General features: G+C 38.2%; 1 protein-coding gene and 1 non-coding gene across 5 annotated transcripts in view; one reads left to right on the forward strand and one right to left on the reverse strand.

Moving 5' to 3' along the window:
* Positions 1 to 25,085, reverse strand: part of MYO5A (myosin VA) — a 195,125-nt gene that overhangs the window by 113,809 nt on the left and 56,231 nt on the right. For all 4 annotated transcript variants that reach the window (XM_012763447.2, XM_012763453.2, XM_076004378.1 and 1 more), the window contains exon 2: positions 2,287 to 2,397. In XM_012763447.2, coding sequence (XP_012618901.1) covers positions 2,287 to 2,397 — 111 coding nt within the window. The remainder of the gene's footprint in view (positions 1 to 2,286; positions 2,398 to 25,085) is intronic.
* On the forward strand, positions 11,726 to 11,829 carry LOC142871800 (small nucleolar RNA U13). Its single transcript, XR_012919985.1, has one exon. It is a non-coding gene; the product is annotated as a small nucleolar RNA U13 (small nucleolar RNA).

Consider the following 25,085-nt stretch of genomic DNA (forward strand, 5'->3'; position numbering starts at 1 on the left):
AGGGAGAATAATAGAATAAACCCTATGGTATTGGACTAAAGAAAACGGAATGACTATGAACTCATGGCTTTAAAAAATATATAGATACACATAGACATAGAAATAAGTACAGATGGGTGTATATACATTAGTATAGCATACATACTTATTAGTATCCATATATACATATATTTTTTCTAGCTCTGTATGCTAAGAGAGCCTAGAAGCAGTGTCATTCCAATAGCAATGAGCACACCTAGTACTCAGATTTGGGATGCCAAATACCATCCTCCAATAAAATGTATCAGAGCAGTGGCAGGGAAAATATAAGTATCTTGCGGTACCAGAAAGTAAGGATACTGTATTAAAAAAGAAAAGAAAGGAAGAAAAGGATGGGGGCCTGTCAAAAAGGGAAAGGGACTAATCTAAGAGAGCTCTCAATGACCAAAGCTGGAATAATTTGAGTAATAAAATAAATAATGATAATAATAAAGAATAAAAGAAATACCCATGAGTCCATAATAAAATAAATAAATTACTGAATCAATAAATAAATGGGGGAGGAAGTAACAATACTTCCCTATAAGAATTCCAATTAATAAATGTAGAAGGGGGGAATGAGTGATAAAAAAAATTACCTATGGGGTACAATGTATACTATTTGGGTAGTGGGTACACCAAAAGCCCAGACTCCACCACTATACAATACACACATGTAATAGAATTCAACTTGCATCCCCTAAATCTATTAAAATTTAAAATAAATGAATGACTGAATGAATATAGAAGGAAGTAAGGAAATGGAGAATCACTATTAGAATACCACAGTGATCAAAACCTGATAATGAACACTAAGATTAGTGGGCAAAGTTTAAGGAGAAACAGGATATATACATGACCTCAATATCTCTCCTCCAAACAGTGACATTCATTAATTACAAAGGGAAAAATAGTAACTTTACAGTGTATAACATGGCAGACATCACCTTAACCAGTGATCATGGTTAATACGACCAGTAACGAGACATAATGACATCACGGACACTCTGATATGATGTACTAAGATGATCACATCACTTCCTTGGCACTCTCCCCAAAAAGTGATAATTTTAACCTAATCATGAGGAAACAGCATGATGGACTTTCTACAAAATACTTGAACAGTACTTTTCAAAACTGCCATGGTTATGAAAGACAAAGAAAGACTGAGAAAATGCCACAAATTGGAGGAGACAAAGGAGACAAGATTATTAAAATGCAACCTGTGACTGGAGATTGAAACAAAAAGAGGCATTAGTAGAAAAACTGGTGAAATCCTAATAAAGTCAGTAGTTCATTAATTGTCTTATACCAATGGTAATGTCCTATTTTGATTATTGTATATTGGTTGTGTAAGATGTTAAAATTAGGGGAAGCTGGTTAAAGGGTATATGGGAACTCTATTATCTTTGGAACTCTTTTGTAAGTCTAAAACTATTTCAAAATAGTTTCTGAAAACTAAGCATGGCTATCTGTCAGATAGGTATCTTGAAATGATCCACTTTTCAGACTACCAGCAAAAATCTAATGTGGTCAAACAGAATAAGTACTCATCTTAGAGTTAAAAATTCTGCATTCAAATCACACTTCAAATTCCAAAAGTCACTCCCTGGCTGCATGACCTTGGGCAAAACTACTTAATGTCTCTGAGCTTTGGCTTCCTTATTTGGAAAACAGTGGTTATTTTCTCAACAGGAGAAAATACAGTCCAAAGTGCCTAATGTTGTGCCTAACAGAGAGCAGACAACCAATAAATGTTGAATAAGTTAATTCCTTAGTTTGGCATTCAAAGCCCTCTTAATTTGGCCTAATTCTTCCCTGCCTTTTTCCCAACCAGTCTCCTCCCTTCCGTTTTGCTCTCCTGAAATCCATCCTCCATGCTGCTACCAAATTAGTCTTTTTTAAAACCTGCATCATTCCTCTTTTTAAAAACAGTGTAACTCCCCATAGTATACTAGATAATTCCAAGAGTTTTAGCATTAGATGTGAATCAAAACCTGATTCTAAACCATAATAAATTAATAGGCCAAAATAAAAGATTTTTAAAGTATCTGCTAATTTTACTAATCTATATCACTGATAACTCTATTAAGACAGAAAATTGAGTTTGCCATTTTTATCAATTAAGTAAGTAAAATTTAGTAAGTAAAATTTTAGATTAGTTCAAAATTTAACTTCTAACTAGGCTTAAAGTAAGTCGAAGTAAATTACACTTTTGAACTCCCTTCACTTTAGGCTAATGACAGTAAATGAAAGTGAAATTCTTACTTTTCCTTCCTCAAGGTGAAGTAGGAGGACTTTATCTCCTGGTTTATAATCTTTAAGCAGTTCTGCTGACTTCCAGACTTCCTCAGGATCAGGTATCCAAACCCTGGCAAACTATAAGACAAAAAGAAAAAAATTTGAACTAGCAAATAAATTATTTTACAATTATATATAAAACATATAATGACTTTATTTATTATTAAATAATTTATGAAAAAAATCTACACCAATCTTAAATTTACTTTAAAATAGTAAATGAAAAGTATTTTAGCCCCAGTAGCACCACCATTCCCAAATTATACAATAAGTGTGTTCTCAAAAAATAGCTACAATTAAAGCTTGATTTTCTTTATATAATAAATGCCACCTGAAAATGCAATTTTAGGTAAAAGCATACATACAAAATCTATTATTGAAGCTCCAGTGTAGTGGCTCTGCCAGTTTCAGCAGCACAGCCATCCTTTAATGGCAGGATTTACAATTTAAATTTTTCATTGCAGTTTTTATCCTCTGCTCTGCAAAGCTTTTTTGCTTTCTCAGCTATACCTCAGGAACCGTTATAATAGGGAGAGGAGTAAGCTTGTGGCTTAAAGCCTGAGAGCTGTTTTACATACTAGGTGTCTGGAATTTTCTTCAAAAAAGGAGTTCTGCTGCTAATAAAAATGGAAAAAAACACTGCTGTTTAAAATTTGGCTTTCATTATTCTACAAAGATGAGTAGCAAATGGTAAAAATGGTACATCTGGCCAGCAATAACCTTGGTTCTGTGGCCTCAATATCATGAAAGAGGCATGGTAATCCTCAGAGATTCCTACAGCAGCATATCTTTAGCCTCAACTAGACAGTCTCTGGACTTAAGCCAGATGATTAAGTAAGTGGTCAATTTCTAAGAGAAAGAGCAAAATATGTTCACTTGCATGAATCCTTCAAATACCACATTGAAGAAGTGTTTTATGATTGCTTGGACTCTCCAGGAAGGAATCTCACTTTAAAACGTGTACACTAAATGTTAATGCTTATTTTCATGAACAAGTCACATATGAAAATAGGACATGCTAGATTCACTTGGCAAAGGAAAGACATAATCACAGCTGATACGAGGCAGATTGAACCAGGCCTATGGCCTATATTTGTATCCTCATTTCATGTACATTCACCTCTAGATTTCATTTTTAATAATGACTAGGGTAGTAATTTACTTGGAGTGACAAGCTTAAGCAACATTTGGATTTGAGTATTTTAAATATGGGGCTACTTCTGGTGAACTGTGGTAATATAATGGATATTCTAAGCTCTGGGCACAAAGAAGTGCTGGAAGCTTATAATAAGGCCATTCCCAAATAAAAGAGAAATTTATATGATCTAGTGATGGACTTATAGATGACAGAAAGAAAGCAAAAAGAAAGTGGGCGGAGAAAAGTAGAGGAAGATCTGATATTATGCCTGGATATACTGCCTGGATATTATGTTAACCACTTTATTGACAAAGATTTTCAAGTATTCCTATTGGGACGCTGCTACAGTATAGCATGATAGTTTTCAAACTACTGGATTTCATGGCTGATAAAATTAAAAAAGAAAAAAATGTTTGGGGACTGACATAGGGTTACTGACTTTTAGTTTTGCCTGGTAAGAGTTAACAGTACTTACAAACAAGTAAAGGGAAGCAAATGACCTCACACTCACCAGAGGCAAGATATTTAAGTACCAATATACAATGTAATATCACTATCATTTTATATATAATAAAATAGTGGGAAAATAGCAATTACAGTAAATTATAAATCTCTTACTGTGGTCTACAAGGGCCTTAAGACTTATCCTTTCCTATCCTTATCTACCTTTTTTGCCCCCTTTTTTTTTTTTTTAGATCTCACTGTGTTGCCCCAGGTAGAGTGCAGTGGCATCATCATAACTCACTGCAACCTCAAACTTCTTGGGTCAAGTGATCCTCCTGTCTCAGCCTCCCAAGTTGGTGGGACTATAGACAGGCGCACACCACGACACCCAGCTAATTTTTCTATTTTTTAGTAGAGACGGGGTCTTGTTCTTGCTCAGGCTGGTTTCAAATTCCTGAGCTCAAGCAATCCTCTTGCCTTGGCCTCTCAGAGTGCTAAGATTACAGGTGTGAGCCACCATGCCCACCCCCTATCTACCCTTTTATTCAGAAACACAGGATTGTTCATGTCTCTAGAGTCTTTGCTAATCCCTCTGTAATATAATGTGCTTCTCCCATATCTTCGTATACCTCCTTCTTTCTCATTATTTAGAATTTAGCACAAATGAAAACCTCTTCAGAGAGGCCTTCCCAGATCTTTCTTGCTGAAGTCACTCCCAACTACCACTACCATTCTCTATTTTCTTTACACCTCTTATCACTATTTGAAAATACTTACTGTTATATTGTTGTGTTTGGTTACTTATTTATTGTCTCTTTTACCTCATTAGAACATAAGCTCCATGTATGTGTTTGTTGTTCAACACAAAATCTAGTACTTGATATACAGCTGGCACCTAGTAAGAATTTGTTGAAAGAATCTCAGAATAAAAGGTTTCTCTTTAAATTGAATATAAGTAGTATGATTAAAAATTCACCTAATTGTTATATTTTTCTTTTATTATTACAGACATATACAAACTTTTTATCTGAACAGTTTGCAGAGGAAAGAATATCAAACTAGGCTATGGGTTCTTTTTTTTAAATTTTAAAACATAAAGGTGATATGTTTTTGTTACATAGATACATTATATAATGCTTAAGTCAGGGCTTTCACCAGAAGAGTGTTCATTAGACCCCATAGGTAAGTTTTTACCCCTCACTTTCTCCCACCCTCTCCCCTTCTTATTTTTCAGTGTCCTTTACATCTCTTCATGCCCGTGTATGCCCACTGTTTAGTCCCCAATTATTAGAGAGTACATGTGTGTTTGTTCTTCCATTGCTGGGATACTTTGCTTAGGGTAACAGTCTCCAGTTCCATCCAAGTTGCTGCAAAAGACATTATTTCATTTCTTTTTATGGCTGAATAGTACTCCATGGTGTATATATATACCACATCTTCTTAATCCACTCAGGAATTGTTGTGTACTTAGGCTGAGTCCATATCTTTGCGATTGTGAACTGTGGTGTGATAAACATCCAGGTGCAGGTATCTTTTTGATAAAATGGCTTTTTTTTCTTTGGGTAGATACCCAGCAGTAGGATTGCGGGATCTAATGGTAAGTCCACATTTATTTCTTTGAGGAATATCCATGTTGTGTTTCTTAGAGGTCATACTAATTTGCAGTCACAACAACAGTGTGTAAGTGTTCCTTCCTCTGCATCCATACCAGCATCTATTGTTTTTTGACTTATTAATAACAACCATTACGACAAGGGTAAGGTGGTATCTCATTATGATTTTAGTTTGCATTTTCTTGATGATTAGTGATGTTGAGGATTTTTTCATATGTTTGTTGGCCACTGGTCTATCTTCTTTGTAAAAACTTCTGTTCATGTCTTTAGCTCACTTTTTAAAAGGCTGTTCGATTTTTTCTTACTGATTTGCTTGAGTTCTTTGTAGATTCTGGATATTAGCCCTTTATTGGATGTATAGTTTGTAAATATTTTCTCCCATTCTGTAGGTTGCCTATTTACTTTGTTGATTATTTCCTTCACTATGCAGAAGCTTTTAAATTTGAGTCCCATTTATTTATTTATTTCTGTTGTTGTATTTGCCTTTGCGGTCTTGGTCATAAATTCTTTGCCTAGGCTGATGTCTATCAGAGTTTTTCCTATGTTTTCTTCTATAATTTTTATGATTCATGCCTTACATTTAAGTTTTTAACCATCTTCAATTAAATTTTGTATATAATGAGAGATAGGGGTCCTGTTTCATTCTTCTGCATATAGCTGTCCAGTATTCCCAGCACCATTTATTGAATAGGGCTTCCTTTTCCCAGCACCTGTTGTCTGCTTTGTTGAAAATCAATTTGTTGTAGGTAAATGGCTTTATTTCTGGGTTCTTTATTCTGTACCATTGATCTATGCCTCTACTTTTATATCAGTAGCACACTGTTTTCATTATTATAGCCTTGTAGTATAATTTGAAGTCAGATAATGTGATGCTTCCAGATTTATTCTTTTTACTTAAGTTGCTTTGGCTATCTGGGCTCTTTCTGGTTAGAAATGAAGCGTAGAATTATTTTTTCTAGATCTGTGAAATACAATGTTGGTATTTTCATGGGGATTGCATTGACTCCATAAATCACTTTGGGCAGTATGGACATTTTAATGATGTTGAGTCTACCAATCCATGAGCATGAGATGTTTTTTCATTTGTTTATCTGTGATTTCTTTCATCAGTTTTTTGTTTGTTTGGTGATTTTTTTGAGACAGAGTCTCACTCTGTTGCCCGGGCTAGAGTGCCATAGTGTCAGCCTAGCTCACAGCAACCTCAAACGCCTGGGCTCAAGCAATCCTTCTACCTCAGTCTCTCGAGTAGCTGGGACTACAGGCATGTGCCACCATGCCCGGCTAATTTTTTCTATATATTTTTAGGTGGCCAATTCATTTCTTTCTATTTTTAGTAGACACAGGGTCTCTTACTCAGGCTGGTCTCAAACTCCTGACCTTGAGCGATCCATCTGCCTCAGCCTCCCAGAGTGCTAGGATTACAGGCGTGAACCACCGTGCCCAGCCTCCATCAGTGTTTTGTTGTTCTCCTTGTAGTTATTCTCTTTTACTTCCTTGGTTAAGGATATTCCTAGGTATTTAATTTTCTTTGTAGCTATTATAAATGGTATGGAATCCTTGACTTGACTCTGAGCTTGACTTTTATTAGTGTATAGAAATGCTATTGATTTGTGTGCATTGATTTTACAACTTGAGAGTGTACTAAAATTTATTTATTGATTCTAGGAGTCTTTTGGTGGAGTCTTTAGGGTTTTCTAGATATAAGATCATATTGTCAGAAAACAGGGATAGTTTGATCTTCTCTTTCCCAATTTGGATACCCTTTACTTCTTTCTTTTGCCTGATTGGTCTGGCTAGGACTTCTAGTACTTGTTAAGTAGAAGTGGTGACAGCAGGGATCCTTATCTTGTTGCAGTTCTTAGCGGGAATGCTTTCAACTTTTCCCCATTCAGTATGATGTTGGCTGTGGGTTTGTCATAATATGGTTTGTATAATTTTGAGGTATGTTCCTTCTATGCCTAGTTTCTTGAGGGTTTTTACCATGAAAGGGTACTGGATTTTATCAAATGTTTCTTCTGCATCTACTGAGATGATCATATGGTCTTTGGTTTTGCTTCTCTTTGTGTGGTGAATCACGTTTATTGATTTGTGTATGTTAAACCACCCTTGCATCCTGATGCAAGGGTGGTTTAACCCTTCAAGTGGGATGAAACCCACTTGATCATGGTGAATTACTTTTTTGATGTGCTGTTGAATTCAGTTTACTAGTATTTTGTTGAGGATTTCTGCATCTATGTTCATAATATTAGTCTGTAGTTTTCTTTTTTTGTTGTATCCTTTCCTGGCTTTTGTATCAAGGTGATACTAGCTTCTTAGAATGGATTAAGGAAGATACCCTCCTTCTCGATGTTATGGAATAATTTCAGTAGGATAGGCACCAGTTCTTTGTAGATCTGGTAGAATCTGTGAATCCATCTGGTCCAAGGCTTTCATTTGTTGGGAGATTTGCTTCAATCTTGTGGCTCATCATTGATCTATCAGGATTTCTAATTCTTCCTGATTCAGGCCTGGCAGGTTGTATGTTTCCAGAAATTTATCCATTTCCTCTACATTTTCTAGTTTGTGTGCATAGAGGTTTTCATAGTCTTCACAGATAATATTTTGTATTTCTGTGTTATCAATTGTAATGTCTCCTTTTTCATTTCTGATTGAGCTTATTTGAGTCTTCTCTCTTCTATTTCTGGTTAATCTGGCTAGAGGTCTATCAATTTTGTTTATCTTTTCAAAGAACCAACTTTTTGTTTTGTTGACCCTTTGTGTTATTGTTTTGGCTTCCATTTTGTTTAGTTCTGCTTGGAACTTTATTATTTATTTTCTTATGCTGGTTTTGGATTTGGTTTGTTCTTCTTTTTCTAGTTCCTTGAGATGTGCCATCAGGTTGTTAATTTGTGATCTATTTTTCTTCTTGACGTAGGCATTTAAGACTATGAACTTTGGGGGCATGGGCAATATAAGTAACCTTAACACTTGTACCTCCATAATACACTAAAATAAAAATTTTTAAAAAAGACTATGAACTTTTCCCTTAGGACTGCTTTTGCTGTATCCCATAGATGTTGACAGCTTGTATCCCCTTTGTCATTCAGTTTGAGGAATCACTTGATTTACGTCTTAATTTCATCACTGACCCAAGGGTCATTCAGTAGCAGGTTGTTTAACTTCTAAGACTTTGTGTAGATTTGAGTGTCTCTCTCGGAATTGATTTCTAGTTTTATTCCACTGTGGTCTGAGAAGATACACGATATGATTTTGGTTTTTGTGAATTTGCTGAGATTTTTTTGGTGGCCTAAGATATGAAGAATCTTCAATCTTGGAGAATGAACCAGGTGCTGATGATAAGAATGTATATTTAGTAGCTTTGGGGTACAATGTTCTGTAAATGTCTGATAAGGTCCATTTGTTCTAGAGTCCCCTTTAAGTTCACTGTTTCTTTACTGATTTTCTGCTTTAACAATCTGTTCAGTTCTGTCTTGGGGTGTTGACATCTCCAGTAATTACAATGCTACCATTTATTTTTTTGCTTACATATAGTAGAATTTGTTTTATGAATCTGGGAGCTCCTGTGTTAGGTGCATATATGTTTAGCATTGTTATGTTTTCTTGTTGAATTGCTCCCTTTACAATTATATAATGACCATCTTTGTCTTTTTTACCATTGTTGATTTAAAGTGTATTTTATCTGATATGAGAATGGCTACACCTGCTCATGTTTAGTTTCCATTTGTGTGGAATATTTTTTCCATCCCTTTACCTTGAATCTGTGCAGTCCTTGTGAGTTAGATGAGTTTCTTGGAGATAGCATATAGTTGGGGGGTGTTTTTCATCCTTTAAGCCAGTCTGTGTCTTTTAAGTGGGACATTAATATTGTTCACATTCAGAGTTAGTATTGATAAGTACAATACTGTTCTGTTCATCATGGATACCTCGTTGTTTTGATTTCTCTCTTGTGCTTTTGTTTTATAAGACAAAGACAATTAAAGTGAGCTTTAGCTTTTGGGTGTTTTTACACTGGTGGGTATCCATTGTGCTGATCTCTTTGTATAATGCAGTTCTGAGTATTTTCTGTAGGGCAGATCTGGGCATGACAAATTCCCTCAGTGGTTACTTATCTGGAAAAATCTTTATTTCTCTATCAATTACGAAACTTAGTTTTTTCAGGATTCAGAATTCTTGGCTGACAGTTGTTCTGTTTAAGAGGACTAAAAGTGGGGATCCAATCCCTCTGGCTTATAAGGTCTCTGCTGAGAAGTCTGCTGCTAGCCTAATGGATTTTCCTTTGTAGGTTAGTTGTTGCTTTCTTTTTCCTACTTGTAGAATTTTCTCCTTCATTTTGACTTTGGCGAAGTTGATGTCTTGGAAATTTCTTATTGGCTATGAATCTTCTTGATGTTCAATAACCATCTTGTATCTGGATATCTGAATCTCTAGAGATACCAAGAAGTTTTCCTCAATAATTCCCTCAAATAAATTTTCTATGCTTTTTGCTTTTTCTTCTTCTCCCTCAGTAATACCTATAATTTATATATTGGTTCACTTCACATAGTCCCATATTTCTCTGAGTGATTGTTCATTCTTATTCTGCATCTTTGAATGGCTGGGTTAGTTCAAGAACCTTGTCTTCAATCTCTGAGATTCTTTCCTCTTCTTGGTCTAGTCTGCTGCTGAAGCCTTCTGCTGTATTTTGAAACTCTCTAAATGACTCTTTCATTTCTTTAAGTTCTGTTATATCCTTTCTTATTTTGTCTAGTTGTTTAGTGACTTTTTAATTTTTTTCATTGATGTTTTGGAATATATTTTGGCTTCTTAGTGTTGACTTTCAACTTTTTCTTCAATCCTGTTCATCTTATTTGCCATTCTTCATATTCTGAATTACATTTCTGACATTTCAACAATTTCCTTTTGGTTGGGGTCCATCGCTGTAGATCCACTGTGATCCCTTGGGCGTGTCAAACTAGCTTGTTTTTTCATGTTGCCAGAGTTCTTTTGTTGGTTTCTTCTCATTTGAAATCTCTTCACTCAGCGCCGGGCAGATAGGTTTGCAGCCTACCTGTTCTTCTTTGCTGTGAACTTTTCTACTTACTGAGAAGAGGGAGAAGTCCCTAGATGGCACATTTGTGACATCCTCTAGAAGACTCAGCAGAGAGAGGGGCAGATACACTGAGAGCCTGTAATACAGCTGTTCTGTGTTGTCCTGTTCCCCTGTGATTGTCACAGTCCAAGCCATGCTGTATGATCTTTGTGAAGAGTGGTGGGTTGTTCCCCAGACGGCTGTTAGAAGTTCAGGTTGGAGGCTGGGCAAGTCCCTCTCCATGGAGGCTAGCACTGTGAGAGACTGCTGTGCCCAGGTCTCCCTGCAGCAGTGACAGTGGCAGCTGAGTGAGGCTATCTAGGCAGTGATTGTGGGTATCAGGGCTGCAGGCATTCATTCCAATCAAGTCCAAGTGCCCAAACAATAAATGCTGGCGTGGATGTGGAGAGAGAGGAACACTCCTACACTGCTGGTGGGACTGCAAACTAGTTCAACCTCTGTGGAAAGCAATATGGAGATACCTTAAAGCGATACAAGTGAATCTACCATTTGATCCAGCAATCCCATTGCTGGGCATCTACCCAAAAGATCCAATGACACTCTATAAAAAAGACACCTGCACTCGAATGTTTATAGCAGCACAATTCATAACTGCAAGGCTATGGAAACAGCCCAAGTGCCCATCAATCCAAGAATGGATTAATAAAATGTGGTATATGTATACCATGGAGTACTATTCAGCTCTAAGAAACAATGGTGATATAGCACATCTTATATTTTCCTGGTTAGAGCTGGAACCCATACTATTAAGTGAAGTTTCCCAAGAATGGAAAAACAAGCACCACATATACTCACCAGCAAATTGGTATTAACTGAACAGCACCTAAGTGGTCACATAGGTACTACAGTAATAGGGTATTGGGCAGGTGGGAGGGGTAGGGGGGCGGTTATGTGTGTATGTGTGTATATATATATATATATGTATATATATATATATATATATATATATATATATATATATATATATATATATAATGAGTGAGATGTGCACCATCTGGGGGATGGTCATGCTGGAGACTCAGACCTGTGGGGGGAGGGGGGGAAGTGGGCATTTATTGAAACCTTAATATCTGTACCCCCATAATATGCCGAAATAAAAAAAAAACTAGAAAAAAAAAAAAGATCCTTTTGTAGTTCATAAGCGTTATGATTGGGTTTTCACGCGCATGCGTGAGATGTGCCTCCCTCAAACCTTGTTACGACATCGGCACATTACCCGTCTGACGTGAAAATTAAAAAAAAAAAAAGTCCAAGTGCCATGGTGGCTTGAGGTTAGCAGGTCCCTGGTGGAGCACTGGACCACTAGGGCAGTTCCCACCTGGCAACCAGGGGGAGTTAGGGTGGTGGGGCTATGCCTTTCGACAATGGCACTAGAGCTTCAGGGGCAGGGCCGCAAAGCCTAACAGCAGTAGGGGAGCCTCAGAGCCAGGGCTGTAGGGCCAAAGAGCAGCATGAGAACCACAGGGCCAGAATTGTGGGGCTCAGAGGCAGCATAGGGGTCTTAAGGATGGGGCCACAGGGCCAGGCCACTGGACAGCCAGGGTTCTCCCCCTGACAAGGTCCTGTAGTGGCAATCGTCATAGGGCTTTTCAGGCGGCATTTGTAGGGCTTGTTCTGCTCAGATCCTCTGTGGGGGGAAGGGTGCTTGGCTCCTAGTCATGGGGCACACAAGAGCATCTGCTTTCCCTGCTCCCTGCCTGGCCCAACTGGGACGATGCAGAGGCGGCTGTGGTAAAGCAGAGCCTGTAAAGATCTGGCACTTTAGACTTGAGAGCTCAGAATGGTGTTAGTTGCAGTAACCCAGGAACGGGAGCCAGCAGGTCCCTGCTGTGCTCACTCTCTGGTATAAAGTCACTGCACAAACTCCAGCTAGCTCCCTAATCAGTCTGGAGGTCTGTGGTAGTGTTGGGGACCCACTCAGAACTCAGGCCGCAGAGCCCACGCAGGGAGCATGGAGCTGTAGGGTTCTCTCCTATCCTTCCCCAAGGGGTGGATGCCTCCCCTAGGTACCTTCTGATTTTGCTGAGTAAATTGCCCTGTCACCTTCTCCTTCAGTCTGAATGTCCTCCATCACTTCTTCGATGATTCATAGTGCTCTCTCCAAGAAGCCCCATCTACAGGTAAGAATCTACCTGCAACTTTGAATCCTCTCCTTGAGAGCAGTGTCGGTGGGCTGTTTCTACTCTACCATCTTGCCCCTCCCCCAAAGCTACAGGTTCTAATCCAAGGCTGCCATATTGGCCTTTGCATTTACTTCACGCAACTGTAAAATGGGGATCATTATACACATAGAAACTTTGTGAAAACAAAAAATAATACATAAATACAGGGTGGGATTGTTACTGAGTATTTTTTCCATAGGAAGTGATTCCTAATGTCATACATCAAATATGTTACTGAAATTTGTTTTATAACTTTTTTCCCAGGTACACAGTATATAACCTGAGTAATATCTGTACATGTTACCAAAATCTTGCTCATTCAATAAATATTTCTATGTACCAACTGTTCCCACTCTGAAGCTCACTTTACAAAGCCAGTATTTTTATAGCTTTTGCTGGTTCCAGAAAAGGTATATAAATATGTATGAGGTTCAAAGTCATGACATGACCTACTACCTTGACTGATGAAAGTACAAAAAGATGTGTCCAAGAGAGTTTGCAAAAGCATGACTAACATGTACCTAAACATGAGGTGACTTTAAATCTAGAAAGAAGTGCCTTTGTATTCTGTGTCAGTAGACTTGAAGCCAGCTCAGATTTCCACAAGTATTTTTCAATGAGTATGTACTTTGCCAAAGGCTAGATGTCCAAGAGGTAGATGTCAATAACACTTATAGATAAGCAGAGGAAGGCTAAGGCCCTCACATTCATCAGAGGCCAGATATTTAAACACCAAACACCATCCTGATAATCAACTTCCCCTTTACCTTATGTCTTGGGAAAGCATCAAGGAGAAATACTTCAGAAACCATTCTACTATTAACGTTGCCTTTTTGTGGTTCTTTTTCTACTTAACCAATGAGATCAGTGACTATGCAGAAACAACTATACCAGGATTAGGTCAATCCAGGAATATATACTTTAGGTGCTGAAACAGAAGGAACTCTCAACCTGACACGTCTCTTCCTACTGCCTATGTCACTTCCAACCCTATCTCCCACTCATCCTCCAGGCCCTGACAAAAATACACATGGCAGCCCTAGGGAATAAGACTAAACCTGTCCAGTCACATGCAGTGTGAAGACTGGGGGAAGGAAGGCAAGAAGATAAGGCCCCTAGATCACATGAGAAAACTAGAAATGGGACACGGCAGTGAGTCAGGCAGGAGTCAGACACAGGAGTGGACACTTGCTCAGTAAGTCTGCTGAGGGGCCTCCTGGTGAAACAGAAATAGCTTGGAAACACATACTTTCATTGGTTAAAAAAAAAAAAAAGAAATAGCTTGGAAAAGATAACCCTGGCCAAAATGAATCAAACTGGACACAGCCCCCAGCAAGGCAAGGAAAGAACCCTGTCATATAACTCAGTCCTGTCATGATTAGCTAATGTCAGGCCTTCTTGTAATGCTCCTCATTCCCCCTTTTCACTCATACTACTCTGGCTTTAGTCCCTCATTATCTTGTAAAAGTCCCTCAGATATCTCACCTGTGATACCTCAGACCTTATTTTAGTTATTTACAGATCTACCTACCTCCCATATTAGACTATATACTCTGTCAAAACCATCTTGAATCCCCTTTAAGGTTAGCCAAGTTCCTTGCTCACAGTTGGTGTTGACTTTATTTAAGACTGAGGTAGGGCAAGGGAAGGAAAAGAGATGAGAAAATCGGGATGAAAGGCAAACTCTACAGGTTTAGCTCAAGATTCTCCATGAGGCCCCATGAAGGTTTAAGGCCACCAATCATGATTGCAATGGGGCATGAATCAGAGGCTTAGAGAGGAGAGATTCATGACGTAGTAGACAAAGAAAGAGAAAACAATGATATAGGAACTGGTAGGAGAAAGAAAAACAAGGGCTTGGGAATTGGGTTACCGTGATTAAAGTAAAAAAAAAAAATGCTGTAGGAAAGGAAGAAATGAGGGGAAAAAAACTTAAAATAGGTAAAATTAAAATGTAAACATACATCAAAGATTTGTGACAATTCAAATGAACCAGCTGATTAGATATGAGAGTAAAAACAAAATAGAGATGGGCTAAATTTTATAATCATTAAAATCTGAGAAAATAATGTTAGCACAGATTTAAGTTGCATAACAGCTTGCAAGGAAAATAAAAGCCATCTGTCCTTCCATAGTACAATTTAACGAGGCCTGCCTCGCAGTGATGAGGTAATTCTGACAGAGTCTAATGGAAGAGCACTAGAAAGGTGGGTTTCAGGAACATGCTTGCACTGGTTCACATCAGAGAGGGGCACTGAATAGTGCTGCTGGCTCACCCAGTACAGCCCTCCCACCATCTAGGGAGTTACACCCATCCCTGCATGTTTAAGGAGATGCTGTCATCTTTCTTTTAGCATCCTAGCACAATGACAACACTGAAGAGGTCCTTGATTAATGCAGATGACTCACTGCAAGTTTTGCTAACTTACAGTCCAGGAACCCGGAGGTGTGGGCACCAAAAGCAGTTGTTTCTGATGCCTCAGACACTTCAATAACAAGACTGACATCACTAACAGAGTAAACTGACTAGCCCTGAAAACCCAAAGAATCTGACCCCCGCAGTTCTCTCTTCTCCCCCAAACCCCCACATGTTAATACATTATTTGCTTTTCATATAGCACATGTGCTCATCTTTCCTAGCTTTCCTACTGAATCATAAGCAGCTTGGCAACTTGGAATCTGCCATGGTTCGTTTTTGATATCCCATTGTGAATGTGTTCAAAAATGAATGCTTTATGTGACAATTCTAACAAGCTTATTACACAAACTATGTGTTCCTCTAAGCTACGAACTGAAATAGGAGAGAAATCTTGAATCATCATCAACACTCCCACCTCCGAAACCTGACATTAACGTCAATACTCCATATGATTCTAAGTAATCCATCTAGCCCTTGTGGCATGTTTTTGGCGAAAAAAATTTAGGAACTACTATTGTAAAAGCACACATTGGGCTCTCCAAAGTAAAGGAAACAAAAATTATTATAGAAACTAGGAAATCTAGAAAATTATAATTCTTAGTAATTGTATGTATTTTTAAACTTATTATAAAATGTCATAAATACATGAGAATATATATATATACACACATACATACACAACAGATATTTGTTGAATGAGAAAATGATATAATGATCTCTCATATACTATCACTTAGGTTCAGAAACAGAACATTACTAATACTACTGAAACCCCTCAATGGAATATACTCTTAAACATTTCATTCCCCTCGACTTTTCACTCACCATTTTTGCTGTACCCTGAGTCACACTGCCTCACACTTTTATGTCTTTGCTTTAGCTAGTTCGTCCACATGAAGCACAGTCTCTTCCCTTTTGGGCCAGCAGACTCCTATTTATCCCTGACAGCTATGTTTAAGTGGCACCTCCTCTAAGAAGCCTTTCCTGACTTAGCATTTGGCCTTCCATTCTCAATCTCTGTTACCTTGTCCTGCTAGATCCTTACCCCCCTAAATGATGAGCTTGGGAGCCTATCTCCAGAAACTGTGAGCTCCTTGAGAGGAAGGCTATATATCTTTCTCACCTTTGTCTCTTCAGTACTTAACACAGGGCCTGCCCATAATAATTTCTCAATAAGCTTTTGTTTTATCAATGTTCCTGGCCTTCAAGAGGGTAAACTAAGAGAATCATTGGTCTTGCCAAACCCTCCCAAGATCTTCTGAAAAAGTTCTGTAATTTCCAGAAATAGAGAAAGATGATCGAAGCATTAGACAGTTGATTTATGTAGGAAATGTGACATAAGGAAAAAGAGTCAGGCATGTAGGGAACAGAGAAGTAATGAAACAAATTCACAACTTTATTCCTTCATGATTCATGTGGTTAGGGTGGAAGCTATCCCTGACCTCCAGAACAGAGACCCAGTCCCCACACTCAACCCTACTACAAATTTCTCACTCAGAAGGCAAAGAAATATTGCTACCACCACCTCCACCAGCCATCTTCTGGAGCAGCAAAGGGTAAAGGTGAAATAGGTGGGAAAAAAGGAAAGCCAGAGCGTTTGAAGCAGGGTTAGAAGTCACACTAAAATGGAGGGAAAGAGAAGAAAAGGGGTGGGGAGTGTTGGACACATGGTACATTCCGGGTAGGGTGGAGAAATGAAGAACAGAAGTGTTCATGTCTCTGCTGTAGCTTCACAGAAAGGCCGCTGATGAGCAGCACTGCTCAGGCAGCTCTGCATGACAGGACTTACCAAAGGTTTGTAAGGGATGAGAGCTTACATTTATTGAGCACCTTCTGTGTGCTGGTAGAGGCCCAGATGTTATAGATACATCTAGATATAGATAATTTCATTCAAATTATCACAATAACCCACTACTAACCCATTTTAACAAGATACTGAGGCTTAGACCTTAAACATGGAAGAGACCTTAAACATGGAGTTCAATACTTCTATTCTAAAAGCCATACATCCTTTCTGCTCCACCACACTTCCCCTTGTTAAAACAGATTTCATTAGAGAAACTCCCTTCCCCCATCCCAAAATTGTTCTTCTTGGTATCATAATGGAAACAGCTATTAAATTGTTCCATGTCATCAGGTGAATCTTAAGAATGTCTCATCTAGGGTACAGTGTCTCACACCTGTAATCCTGCACTCTGGGAAGCCGAGGTGGGAGGATGGCTTGAGGTCAGGAATTCAAGACAGGCCTGAGCAAGAGTGAGACCCCATCTTTACAAAAAATAGAAAAATTAGCCAGGCACAGTGGAGCACACCTGCAGTCCCAGTTACTTAGGAGGTTGAGGCACGAGGATCACTTGAGCCCAGGAGTTTGAGGTTGCAGTGAGCTATGAGGATGCCACTGTACTGCAGCCTGGGCAATAGAGACTCTGTCTGAAAAAAACCCAAAAAGTCTCATCTAAAGCAACAAGTCAAAGCCATGCCAATCAGCCTGGCATTCACCCTGCAATAATCCAAGGGCCTTTGACTCTGGCAGAATGGGGCTTTGCCAAAAATGAAGTTAGTGAATAACAAAAAAACAATCTGAGGGTACTGAAGACTACAATTTTTTTTTTTTTTTTTTTTTTTTTTTTTTTTTGAGACAGAGTCTCACTTTGTTGCCCAGGCTAGAGTGAGTGCCGTGGCGTCAGCCTAGCTCACAGCAACCTCAAACTCCTGGGCTCAAGCGATCCTTCTGCCTCAGCCTCCCAAGTAGCTGGGACTACAGGCATGCGCCACCATGCCCGGCTAATTTTTTTTTATATATATATCGGTTGGCCAATTAATTTCTTTGTATTTATAGTAGAGACGGGGTCTCGCTCTTGCTCAGGCTGGTTTTGAACTCCTGACCTTGAGCAATCCGCCCGCCTCAGCCTCCCAAGAGCTAGGATTACAGGCGTGAGCCACCGCGCCCGGCTTTGAAGACTACAATTTTTATAAACGAATGATTCCCAAGGTCATGAACTTCTATAAATGAACAAAATGATAGGGTTGATTTAAGATTTTTAATTTTCTGGTAACTTTGGAAGTTACCTTGCATGTACCGTGACATGTGTATGGTTTAAAAGTAAATCAAATTCAAGTCAGCTTCCACCAGGCATTGCAATTATTTTAAATTTATGAAGAAAAGAAGAACTTGCAAATTAATGGATATGTTTTGTCACCATTAAGTAGCAAAAGTTAAATAATCTTATTTCACTAGAATTTTATGTGAGATGGCAGAGCTTTGGGATTTATATTTTTAGACACTGCAGTTCTTTAATATTCCTCTAAAGATGATTTTCAGAACTAGGTCTCACTTTATAAGAATCTTGATATACACATCAAGAAAAATTATTATTTCCATCTATCACTGACTAGTCGTATTTGAGGATAAATTACAAAATTCTAAATAAGTAAAATAATCAAAGGTAAAACAGAATCACCAACAAGGAAAGGAATCATACCAATCCTCTTCATCAAGAAGGCTTTATTTGATTAGGATGAAGAAAAGTCCTAACTTTCCTTTCCTTTCCTTAACTCTTGCAATATGTTTTATAATAGTATTATTAAAGAAATCTTTCATTCAACACAAATTCTGAGAGAGGTTAAATAACTTGCCCCTGTCACTCAGCTCATAAATGTCAGAAGCAGGATTGAAACCCAGGATGATCTTTGCCTTAAAAATACTTAGGACATACAAGGAAGTAAGAAAAACACAATCCCATCGAATTACTTTCTCTTGATTGTGAGCAAAGTTGCTCAGTTAAGCAAAATAACTCACTTTCCTACCAATTTCAACACTTGCTTCCGATTTAGAGAAAAGTATAAAAAGGGGGTCATGTTAAATATGTAAAGGTCTCTGTATATAGATTGATGTCTTCCCCTTACATAGAATATCTATCACCCTGATAAATGAATTAGTGATGAAAGAAATCATGGGTAATTTTCTTATTTTAAGTAAAATGTCTCAACATGGTAAATTTTAAGGAATCATGGAATTAAACATCAAAGAACACATATGTGACAACATTGAAGAGGTACTCAAAACAGTGCCTGGCAAATCATAGGCAGGCACTAGTATGTAGCTCCCTTCCATTTATAACAGGTAGCTAGCTCCCTTTGTGTTGCTCTCCAGGTTTGGGAACAGGCATTTCTAGGTCTGTTGCTAACTTGGGCACATTCATTGCCAGCCTTTCATGATATGGCCCCTGCCTACTTGTTCAATTTCATTTCTCACCTCTCCTGGCCTTGTGCTCAATCCTCTAACAACTCAAAACAGTAGCTGGTTCCTCCATACCTATCTCTTTTACTTGCTTTGTCCACAAACCCTTTCCCTATCCTCATCACCCATATAATGCCTATGTGTCCTTTAAGGGCTTACCTTTCAGGTGCATTTGACCACTAACCTTGGCAACCTACCTGGAACACTCTGCCTCGCTTATAAGACACCCCATTTTCATGGTTCCCTTCTACCCCTTGAATTATTCCTTTTTAGTTTCCTGTGCCAGCTCTGCCTTCTCCATCCAACCTGTAAATGCTAGTCTCCCAGACCTCCAAGTTAAGTTTCTTCTCTTTTTTTTTTTTTGAGACAGAGTCTCGCTTTGTTGCCCAGGCTAGGGTGAGTGCCATGGTGTCAGCCTAGCTCACAGCAACCTCAAACTCCTGGGCTCAAGCAATCCTTCTGCCTCAGCCTCCCGAGTATCTGGGACTACAGGCATGCGCCACCATGCCCGGCTAATTTTTTTTTTAAATATATATATTAGTTGGCCAATTAATTTCTTTCCATTTATAGTAGAGATGGGGTCTCACTCTTGCTCAGGTTGGTTTCGAACTCCTGAGCTCAGGCCTGCCTCGGCCTCCCAGAGAGCTAGGATTACAGGCATGAGCCACCGCGCCAGGCCCAGACCTTTTTATTGAGCTCCAAACTTCAGATCCATATTAGTGCCTAAGATCTCTATTTAGATATCTCATAAGCATCTTAAATTCAATAAGCCCAAAACAGAAGTCTTCTCCCGCCTCCTTTTAAATATATCCTTTCTTGTAGCATCCCCATTTCAGTAACAGACAGGTACCTCTACTCAGCAAGTTAACTGCTCTTGGTAGAAAACTGATCCTTAGTACTACCCTCTCCTTCACCCCTATATCAAATCTATTACTAAGTCCTACCTGCAGTATATAACTAGATTTGGTCCCCCCTCTCTATCTCCACAGGCACCACCCAAGTCCTAGCCATAATTCATTCTGACGCTAGAAATAGCTATTTGTCAAGATTTCCCTCCCCCATTCTCTATTTAATAGCCAGAGTAATCTTTTTGAAATGGAAAAATCTGATGATATCTTACCCTTGCTTAAAACCTTTTAATAATCTGGGATAAAACATTCCCATAATCCCCTAGAGCCCTGCATTATTTGGCACTTGTCCTTGAGAAGATTTTGGAGAACCAGCCTCATCTCATGACATTCCCCACTACCCCACTGCTTAGCCCTTCTCTCCACCCAAGAAAGGGCCATCTGCACTGGTTTTCCTTGCTTAAAATAATCCACGCTACCTCAAGCCTCAAGACTTTCTCTCATGCTTTTTCTTAACCTGAAACCCCTAGTTCACTTGTTTTCTCACTGATTCCTGCTTATCCTTCACATTTCAAACTTAAGTATGTTACTTAGAAAGATCTTCCTTGATCTTTCCATCTAGATTAAGTTCCCCCATAGCTGGGTGTGGTAGTTTATGCCTGTAATCCCAGCACTTTGGGAGGCTAAGGTAGGAGGATAGCTTGAGGCCAGGAGTTCAAAACCAGCCTGAGCAACATAGCAAGACCCTGTTTCTACAAAAAATAAATTAAAAAAATTAATTACTTAAGCTACCCTGTTAATGTTTTCTCACATAACCTTGTATTTGTTTCTTCACTACAAAAACCATGAAGATAGAAACTGTGTCTGTTTTGCCTAAAACTGATGCCCAGGACTCAATATGGTGTCTGATCTATAATAGGTGCCCAATAATTACCTATTGAAGAAATGAATGTCCAATTTCATCAAATCAAAAACACTATCAATGTTAAGATACATAACTAATGTAAAAATAAGATGCATGTTAGAATTGAGTAAATACAGGCAGATTCTTCCACTAAATGGTAGCATAGAAACAAGGTGGCTTCACTCCCACCAAAGAAAACAAAAAACAACAGACAGTGCTGAGATTATCACCATAGAGCTATCTCCCAGGACTCAAATACAAGGATCAAACAGTTCCCAGAACCATAGAGAAGTGAAAATCTCCAAGATAAGAGAACTGGACTTCCATAACCATGTTGCTCCTCCCCACAATCCACCTGGCACCAAGCTTGTGAAAAGTTTTCCTCCAACTCATAGTTTCTACACTGGAAAAAGATTGAAATGGACAATCATCTTTCCCACTATCTTGTATTCCCTAGCAGGAACCTGTCCCTGTCTCAACCCAGAAGAAGCCTCACAAGTGTCAGAAGGGAGAAATATCCCTGAGGACAGCCAAAGACAAAGGGCATCACCAGCCCTAGAAACTGCTCTTTAACTCAGCCAAAGGAGACTCTAAATCAGAGTGGTTGTTCAGCAGTTCCAGGCCATAGCAGGTGCATTCCACAGGTCCCCTGGGCAAAAACCCCTTGCTAGCTGTCACATACTCCCAGGATATCCCCTTTGGGACTTCCCCCATTCAGGAAGGGCAGCATTCTGATTGTTCACTAGAGCCTAGGCAAACCTGAGCTTAAGGTACCATCTAGTGCTACAAAGGAGGTAGAGATCCAGCAGAAAAAAGAAAAAGAAATTCAACAGGTAAATACAAGGAATCCAAAGCAAACACATCCAATAAAAATGAAAACAAGCCAGACAGAGGAAACTGAAACAAATAACTAATGCTTCAATCCAAAGACAAAGATGTGCATCCACAAGAAACAGCAGGGAACCATGATCTCCGTAAACAGACAAAGCAATGAACCAGCTATTAACCCTAACAAGGCAGCAATATGTGAGCTCGCTAAGAATTCAAAATAGCAATTTAAAGGAACTCAGTGATCTCCAAGATGACACAGAAAATCAATTCAGAAGTTTATCAGAAAAAATTAACAGAGATTAAAATAATAATAAAAAATCAAACAAATCACAGGACTAGGAAATACATTTGCTGAAATAAAAAATTCATTAGAGACTCTTGACAGCAGATGGATCAAGCAGAGGAAAGAATCAGTGAGCTCAAAGACAAGCTATTTGAAAATATACAGGACAAAAAAGAAAAAAGAATGCAAAGGAACAAAGATCACCTATAAGATACAGAAAACTACCTAGAAGACCAAACCTAAAAACTGTTGGTATTCAAGAGGTATTTGAGAAAGAAAAAGTGGTATAAGGGTATGCAAAGAAATAATAGAACATTTTCCAAAGCATAAGAAAGAGTTAAATATCCAGATATAGGAAGTTCAGAGAACACCAAACAGAATTGACCAATATAAGAGTACCACAAGGCATATAATAGTCAAACTCTAAAAGGTCAAGGACAAAGAGAAGATCCTAAAAGCTGCAAGAGAAAAGAAGCAAATAACATATAAAGGAGCTCCAATTCATCTGGCAACAGACTTCCATACAGGCCAGGAAGGAGTGGGATGACATTTTCAAAGTGCTAAAATAAAAAAAATGCCATCCAAAAATATTGTAATCCAGCAAAGTTATCCTTAAAATATGAAAGAGAAAAATCAAATCTCTCCCAGATTAAAAAAAAAAAAGCTGAAAGAACTCACTACCACCAGACCTACCTTACAAGAAATGCTAAAGAGAGTTCTTCAACTTGAAAGAAAAAAACACTAATGTGCAAAAAGAGAACATCTGAAGATATAAAACCCACTGGTAAAAGTATAACCACACAGAAAAACCCAGAAAAATCTCATCCTGTAATTGTGGTGTACATTCTACTCATAACTCCAGTATAAAGTCTGAAAAACAAATCTATCAAAAAAAATAATAGCCACAGCAACCAGTTAAGAGATAGGCAATATAAAAAATATGGAAATTGAGACAACAAAAGGTCAAAATGTTGGGGGGATGGAGTTAAAGTGAAGTTTTTGTGGTTTTATTGTTTTGTTTTTCTAGCTTGTTTCTTGTTTGTTTCTATTTTTTTCTTTGTGATCTGAAATAAGTTGTCATCTCTCTCTTTAAAATAACTTGTTATGTTTTCTGTAAGCTTCATGGTCACCACAAAGTGAAAACTTATACTAGACACACTAAAAATAAAACAATGAATTAAAACATACTACCAGAAAAAAAATCACTTAAACACAGAGAAAGACAGTACAAGAGGAAGAAAGGAAGACAGGAATTATAAAACAACCAGAAAACAAGCAACAAAATGGCCATAGTCAGTCCTTACTTATCAACAATAACACTGAAGATAAATGGACTAAATTCTCCAATTAAAAGACATCAAGTGGCTGAATGGATGAAAAGACAAGACTCAACTATATGCTGTCCATAAGAAATCCACCTCACTTATAAAGACACAGACAGACTAAAAGTGAAGGGATGGAAAAAAATACTCCATGCAAGTGTTAACCAAAAAAGAGCAGGAACAACTATATTTATATCTGATAAAAAGGCCACAAGTCAAAGACTGTAAAAAGTGCCAAAGAAGGCCACTATGCAATGATAAAGGAGTCAATTCAGCAAGTGGATATAAAAATTATAAAATCTATGCACTAACACTGGCACACCAAAATATATAAAGCAAACATTAATAGATCTAAAGGGAGAGATAAATTGCAACACAATAATAAAAGGGGCTTCAACTACCCTCCACCCACAGTAATAGACAGATCATCCAAACAGAAAATCAACAAAGAAACATTGTCGTCAAACTACACATTATACCAAGTAGGCCTATCAGATATTCACAGAACATTTCACCCAACTGCTACAGAAGTCACATTCTTTTCATCAGCACATGGAAAATTCTCCAGAGAAAAACATATCTTAGACCAAAAATCAAGTCTCAACAAATTCAAAAAAGTACAAATCATATAAAGTATCTTTTCTGACCACAATGGCATAAAAGTAGAAATCAATTACAAGATGAACCTCAGAAACTATACAAACTCATGAAAATTAAACAACATGGTCCTGAATAACCAATGGGTCAATGAAGAAACTAAAAAGGAAATTTTAAAATTTCTTGAAACAAATGAAAATGGTAATATAACTTACCAAACAAAATCTATGGGATAGAGCAAATCAATATTAAGAGGGAATTTTATAGCAATAAAGGCCTACATCAAAAAAGTAGAAAGACATCAAATAAACAACCTAACAATGTACCTCAAGGAACTAAAAAGGCAAGAATAAATCAAAGCTGAATGGAAGTGGAATCTTCCTAACACAAAAAAAATGCCTGAGGTGATGGATATCCCAAATACCTAGGTTCGGCCGGGCGCTGTGGCTCACGCCTGTAATCCTAGCTCTTGGGAGGCCGAGGCGGGCGGATTGCTCAAGGTCAGGAGTTCAAAACCAGCCTGAGCAAGAGCGAGACCCCGTCTCTACTATAAACAGAAAGAAATTAATTGGCCAACTGATATATATATATATATAAAAATGAGCCGGGCATGGTGGCGCATGCCTGTAGTCCCAGCTACTCGGGAGGCTGAGGCAGAAGGATCACTCGAGCCCAGGAGTTTGAGGTTGCTGTGAGCTAGGCTGACGCCACGGCACTCACTCTAGCCTGGACAACAAAGTGAGACTCTGTCTCAAAAAAAAAAACAAAAAAAACAAAAACCAAATACCTAGGTTCGATTAATACACATTATATGCCTGTATCAAAATATCACACATAACCTGTATATATATATATATATAACTATTAGATACCTAT

This window comes from Microcebus murinus, chromosome 6 (assembly GCF_040939455.1).
Source record: "Microcebus murinus isolate Inina chromosome 6, M.murinus_Inina_mat1.0, whole genome shotgun sequence".
Taxonomy (NCBI): domain Eukaryota; kingdom Metazoa; phylum Chordata; class Mammalia; order Primates; family Cheirogaleidae; genus Microcebus; species Microcebus murinus.